Source organism: Onychomys torridus, chromosome 7, assembly GCF_903995425.1.
Source record: "Onychomys torridus chromosome 7, mOncTor1.1, whole genome shotgun sequence".
Taxonomy (NCBI): domain Eukaryota; kingdom Metazoa; phylum Chordata; class Mammalia; order Rodentia; family Cricetidae; genus Onychomys; species Onychomys torridus.
In genome coordinates this window covers 63,599,600-63,606,549 of record NC_050449.1, presented here as the reverse complement: position 1 = coordinate 63,606,549, position 6,950 = coordinate 63,599,600, and the positions used below count along the sequence as shown (strand labels likewise).

Genomic DNA, 6,950 nt, shown 5'->3' with positions numbered 1-6,950 from the left:
TCAGCATGCCCAGCAGATTCATCACTTTCCTTGTCCAGATTTTAACGTCTTTGGCTAAGCTTTAGTCCTAATTGGTTTTGTTTGTTTTTGAGGCTATTATGATTGGTACTGGCTTCCTGACTTTTTTCACAGTGAGCTGTTGGTACATAGAAAAGCCACTGACTTGCTGTTGATTTGTATCTTCCTCCTCTGCAAGCTTCAGGTCTTGAATGCGTTGGGGTTGGGGTGGGGGTTCCTATCACTTAAAAACAGGCAATTTGCTGTCTTTTTAAAATTTGTATCTTTTTATTCCTTCCTCTTGACTCAGCAGTAATTGCTTTCAAGGATGAACTTGAACTGGTTTTCGTGTGTGTGTGTGTGTGTGTGTGTGTGTGTGTGTGTGTGTGTGTGTACAAAATCCTTGGGTATTTTTAGTGTCTCTGCCTCCTGAGATGTTCCAGGAACATAAGGAGTGACCTTTTTCCTTCCACACAAAAGGAGATTGAGTATACCTGTGTATTGGGTGGGACAGCACTTACATGAGCACTGGTGGATAGTGTCAGGGCGGGAGACCACAGCAGAAACTGGGCTCTTCTGGTTGAAACACTTTCTTGCTTTCTCAGATGCAGCCAGCTTTTTTCCTGCCTTCTTCACCTCCCAGAATGGCTCGTGCTTGAGAATACAGTTCTGAATGGTTTACCTAAGTGCACTCCCTTTTCTGAGAACAGGAAGTCAAAAGGTGAGTAACAGAGCCACCTGCTGCTCTCTCCTTTGCATAGGTTCAAGAGGAGCCTGGATGTGCTCTTTGGCCGTCTTGTGAACATCAGCAAATACATTCTGGAAGGTAAGAAGGCAAGGACTGTGGTGTTAATTTTTATCTACATAGAACCAAACTAGCCTTCAGTCCACAGACTCATAAGGTTGGAGAAATCTCCCGCAAGCAGCCAAGAAGTTAGGAAAGGTGAGTTTCCATTTTTCTTTTTCTTAAATCTTACTCCAAAAGTTATTACTAAAAAGGATATAGCCTTCTGTCCACAAAGAGATGAACCGAGGAAAAGAACCTGCTGGAAGGATGCGTTATACTTTTATTGATTGATTGATTGAGATTTTCTTCCCTTATAAATCTGGTTTTCTTTGTGGTATTCAGTACCTTATGTTGGACTTAAAAGGCAGACACGGTTTGTGTAATAAGCATTAGACTCAAAGATATAAAGACTCAGGAAGGCAGTGATATTTGCTAGTTCACTCAGTTTCTGTTTTTCTGTCGTAAAACGAGTTTAGTGATAACTAGTTGGTTATAAAAAAAAAAGAAAGAAAGAAAAGAAAATGTTCCCACAGACTTGCCTAAAAGCAAATCTAATAAAAACATTTTCTCAGTTAAGGTTTCTTTTTCTCAGATAACCAAGATGACAAATAAATAAAGAAACAAGCTCAAAAAAAAAAAAAAAAAAGATTTAATGGGACAGTAAAGGAGTAGCCTTAGTTCACAGACAACAGTAAATGTTCTGTGCACATGACCATGCTTACTTCTGTGTAGAGAGACATTTTAAACCAGATGTAGTATTTGACTGACTGCTGTTAATTTTGGGAGAATATTGAGTTGCTTTCTATCTATCTATCTATCTATCTATCTATCTGTCTGTCTGTCTGTCTGTCTATCTATCTATCTATCTATCTATCTATCTATTTATTTATTTTTATTTTTTACATAGAGTCTCTCTTTGTAGCCCAGGCTGACCTGAAACTCACTATGTAGATAGGTTGGCCTCAAACTCAGAAATCTGCCTGCCTCTACCTCCTGGGTTCTAGGATTAAAGGTGTGTGCTCCCATGTCCAGCTAATTACTGTTTCTTTATGGACATTTTAAAATGAAAGGTTAGCCAGATACAAGATCTGAGTACTGAGGGACACGGGCTGAGAAGAGTCTTACTGTGGAGATTAACAAAGAGAAACACAGGTCTCCTTTTGAAGGGACTTGCTTCTAGACCTGATGCTGGAGCCAATTGTATGAATTTGTCCCCAGACATAGAAATTCTAAACCCCAGATCAAATTTCTCTCTAGGGCTTCCAGGGGTGGGAAGAAGGGGACGGGATGAAGGCAGGGGACTTCCTCCAGCTAATTGCACCTTTAACTCAGAGAGGCCAGCTTTATGCTTCTCTCTCTGCAGAGGTAAGGGTGGAGCTGGTTCCTGTAGCAGTCTGCCCAACTGCTTTGGTAGGGCTGTTTTAAGTCTTCCTCGGCAAACCTGGTGGATGGGCGCCTTGCCTGATCTTTCCTAAGCTATTTCTCCAGAGAAGAAATCTCTTCTGCCACCAGTTTGGAGTTGAACTTGACATTCCTGGGAACATGTTGAGTTAGTTTTTAACCAGAAGTTCTTTGTTCTGTTCAGCGAGCCCACCCACCTCCTCTGCTGGGCAAGGCTGGATGGTCCCCACCTGTGAAGATGCTTTCATGGAGGAAGCTCTGTTGGCGTTATCATGTGTGGACCTTGGGCTGCTACATGCTGCTGGCTGTCATTGCCCTGAAACTGTCCCTCAGACTGAGATGTGACTTCGATGTCATGGATCTGGACTCAAAGGAATTTCGAAGTCAGTACTGCAGGGATTTCCTATACAAGACCCTGAAGCTGCCAGCAAACAGGTCCATCAACTGTTCTGGGGTCACTCGAGGGGAACAGAAAGCAGTGATCCAGGCGCTGCTGAATAACCTGGAGATTAAGAAGACGCGGGAGTCCTTCACAGAGGCCGACTACCTTAGCATGACAGCAGACTGCGAGCAATTCAAGACCAAAAGGAAGTTCATACAGTTCCCGCTGAGCAAAGAAGAGGTCAAGTTCCCCATTGCGTATTCCATGGTGGTTCATGAGAAGATTGAGAACTTTGAAAGGCTGCTGCGAGCTGTGTACACCCCTCAGAACATATACTGTGTCCATGTGGATCAGAAGTCCCCAGATAATTTCAAGCAGGCAGTCAGGGCCATTGCATCATGCTTCCCAAATGTCTTCATAGCTAGTAAGCTGGTGTCAGTGGTCTATGCTTCCTGGTCCAGGGTGCAGGCTGACCTGAACTGCATGGAAGACTTGCTCCAGAGCTCTGTGCCATGGAAATACCTCCTGAACACCTGTGGGACAGACTTTCCCATCAAGACCAATGCTGAGATGGTCCAGGCCCTCAAGCTATTGAATGGACAGAACAGTATGGAGTCAGAGGTGCCCCCTGCACATAAAAAGTCCCGTTGGAGATATCACTATGAGGTGAGAGACACATTGTACATAACCAGCAAGCAGAAGACCCCTCCACCTAACAACATAACCATGTTCACGGGCAATGCCTACATGGTGGCCTCTCGAGACTTCATTGAACATGTATTAAGCAACTCCAAAGCCCAACAACTCATCGAATGGGTAAAAGACACCTATAGTCCTGATGAGCACCTTTGGGCCACCCTCCAGCGTGCCTCATGGATGCCTGGATCGGCTCCCTTGCACCCCAAATTTGACCTCTCCGACATGAGATCTATTGCAAGGCTAACCAAGTGGCAGGACCACGAGGGAGACATCGAGCATGGGGCGCCTTACTCCCCTTGCTCAGGAATCCACCAGCGGGCCGTCTGTGTTTATGGGTCTGGGGACCTGCACTGGATCCTTCAGAACCATCACCTCTTGGCCAACAAGTTTGACCCAAAGGTGGATGATAATGTTCTTCAGTGTTTGGAAGAATATTTACGTCACAAAGCCATCTACGGGACTGAACTGTGAGACACACTGCAAGACAATTGTGACATGCATGGCAGGAAAATGCCAGGACTTACTGGGGCCATGTGGGGTGGGCTTAGGGCTCTGGACTCCATGTGTCCCTAGGATGAGGGGGCTGCTACTGGAGCATGGGTAAGTAGATCTCTGCTCCCACTGAGCTGCTGCTGGTGAATGTGGCTCTTCTCCAGTTCTCCCCCCAAGAATCCTTCTTTGGCTTCCTCACAGAGCCAGAGCAAGCACTACTGTTATTTAGGAGAATAAGGTTGGAACACGTGACCAGGGACTCTAGAGTTTAGCTGAAGGTTTTCTTACAAGTTCTCTACAGAGACTCTGTTTTAAATATCCCTGGGGTTGGCCACAGGAGGGGAACTTTAATGGAAAGAACCCTCCCCTTTTGCACTGTTAATTTAAAATAAATAGCTTCCAAACCAAAGTCCCATCCCTACACTGTTGTCTATGAATCCAGAGATAATCTAAACAGATAAAATGTGTGAGACTTTTCTCATATGTTGAGGACAGTCTCTAGTGGCTGGCAGGAAAGTCTCCTACATCCTGTGTAGATGGCAAACTGAATCACAGAGCCAATTCTCTCATTACAGAAAGCCTTCCTAATTTTGTTTACACTGGCAGATTTTGACTTTTCCATAAGGGGAAGGACAGAATGATTTAACTAGCTTGAACACTATGTGTTCAGGAGAAGTGCATGGAAGCTTCCTGGCCAAAGCTTGCCTTCCTGTACCAGCAGCCATTTCACTGGAGCTCATTTACTTAGGGGGAAAGGCTGTGCTGTTAATAATTAGGCTGGCAAGTGACTCGCCTATTGCCTAAAAGGCGTTTAGAGGCTTTAGATGGCCTTCCAACTGTCTAGGGTTCTTTCAGATCCCTGCAGTACTCACAGGCCCAGACTCCAGTTTTATTCTCTTCACAACTGGATGTGTGGTGAGGAGAGTCCCGGTGGTGAGGAGAAGCCATGGAGACAGGCATTTGCTGCTTCATCTAGCCGCATGATGTCCCTAGAAGCCTGCCCTGAGAGAGAGGTGTCTTGGCTGGAGAAGGGTTTCCTTCTCAGTATCGTGCTGTGAGGGGCGGGGAGGGGGGCGGGGGGGGGGGAGGCTTTGACAAATGTGTTGCAACTTTCTGGATTCTTCTCAAAGAGAAATTTCTAAGCCAAGCTACAGGTTCACCCAGGCTCAGAATTGCAGAGTTGTGAGCAGGAACTGTCGTCTTCACTATATTTTGAATTTTTTTTTTTTAAATAGAGGTAGAACTGAGGATCTAGATCTAGAGTGAGACGAAGGTGAGGGGAAAATTGTAGCAGTTGAGCTGAAAGTCTGGTTAGAGTTTTGGGTGGGGCTAACTGGACAGGGGGATCAATGTGGTCTGACTCCTTATATCCAAAAGGATGAGAAAGATGCCCAGAGCTTGTCTCTTGCACGTTTATTAACAGAGGTGTTACACTACTCTGTGAGAAATTTCCTTGTGAGAATAAAGAACGTGACATTTGGACAGTGAGGTGAAGAGAAGACGCCTGCTTCATGAGAGTCACCTGCCCACTTGTTTCGTGCCTTGTCTGTGACATGGAAACTGAAATGTTTGTGTCACTGTTACTCATGGTTTTTTTTTCCCATGTCAGACTTACAAAGTGCATTCGGTTGTAATGTTTTAAAGTAAATAAAGCATTTTCATATACAAAAAAAAATAATTAGGCTGGAAAGTGAAAGTAACTCTGTCTTGCTAAACCAAGATGCCTAAGTATTCTGTGTTTAAACCTCTTGAATCAAAGCTGCTTTGTTTCATTATGTGAGTATCAGGCACACTATTGGCCATTCTGTAGATCATGCATTTCCTTGTGGGGACACAGTAATGTGTGTACATACATATGTATAAACGCAAAATTATGGACATTTACAGTTATACGTTCCCCTGTGAAATCTCTTCCTCTCTGAAGACCCAGAGCTACTTGTTGGCCAGTATGCATTCTATTCTGTAATGAACAAGAGACACTAAAAACTATAGGCAGAACCTTTGAATATGGTATAGCTGACTTCCTGTGTATGTGTCCCAGAAGAGGGATTTATGTACAAATTAACTTGTGTAATTTGAATAAGGTTCCCATCAATATGTTATGTTAACATGTCTCTTCATCTCAAATCTTGACCCAGTTAAGGCTTTTTCTCTATAGCCAACTTTTACTGTGCCTGTGTCCTCTAACAGTGTGTGATTGGAATTTTCTTTTTCTTTCAGTTTTGAGACAGGGTTTCTTCATATAGTCCTGGCTGTCCTGGAACTCACTTTGTAGACCAGGCTGGCCTCGAACTCAGAGATCTGCTTGCCTCTGCCTCCTCAGTGCTGGGATTAATGGATGTATCACCATGCCTGGTGGGATTTTCTCTTTCTTCCTTCCTTCCTTCCTTCCTTCCTTCCTTCCTTCCTTCCTTCCTTTCTTTCTTTCTTTCTTTCTTTCTTTCTTTTTGGTTTTTCGAGACAGGGTTTCTCTATGTAGCTTTGGAGCCTGTCCTGGAACTCACTTTGTAGACCAGGCTGGCCTTGAACTCACAGAGATTCACCTGGCTCTACCTCCCAAGTGCTGGGATTAAAGACATGCACCACCACTGCCCAGAAGAATTTTCTATTTCAAAGTGAGCAATTCCCTTTTTTAAAGATTGGCCACCCTGGGTAATGGGCATTATCACTACAGACTTACCCAACACTGCGATATTGAGTCCTTTGCTCCTAAACTTACCTCAGAGGTGACTAGTGGGCAGTTACAGGCTTGGTGACTGTGTCATGAAATCTGTTGCCAGCAACAGTAACTATTCCTGGCCCTTCTCGGAGGAGGAAGGAAGAGGGGCTGCTGCCCTGTGGGATGTGTGTAGGGATACCTCCCAGAAGACATATGTCTTCATGGCTTTATGGTCAAGGTCCCCTGAAAGCGTTGTTCATATGACTGAGCTGTAGCTTTTCATATAAATACATTCAAGCTATTGGTCTGTGGACTTGTCATTTTTAGGAAACAAGTTTCTAGAATTTTCGAAGATTAAAATTTTCTTTAGAAAATGAGTCGGGTGGATGAAAGTGGGGTTTTTGTTTGTTTGAGCAGCATGAGCTCATCTAATCAGAAGGAGCCAACTTCACCTTATTTAGTGTACTTTCAAGGTCACATGGGGAAGCCAGCACATCTGTTGAGTTTTCTTTCCTTCCCGGGTCTTATCTGTT

At 44.3% G+C, this 6,950-nt stretch overlaps 1 protein-coding gene across 1 annotated transcript; it reads left to right on the top strand.

Annotated features, from left to right (window-relative positions):
• The first annotated feature begins 2,423 nt into the window (after window positions 1-2,423).
• Window positions 2,424-3,737, top strand: Gcnt3 (glucosaminyl (N-acetyl) transferase 3, mucin type). Its single transcript, XM_036192131.1, has one exon. The coding sequence runs from the start codon at window positions 2,424-2,426 to the stop codon at window positions 3,735-3,737; it is 1,314 nt and encodes a 437-aa protein (XP_036048024.1).
• The last annotated feature ends 3,213 nt before the right edge of the window (window positions 3,738-6,950 follow it).

Excerpts from the sequence above, each read along its gene's own strand:
- Gcnt3 (XM_036192131.1), top strand. The coding sequence starts at position 2,424 with ATGCTTTCATGGAGGAAGCTCTGTTGGCGTTATCATGTGTGGACCTTG.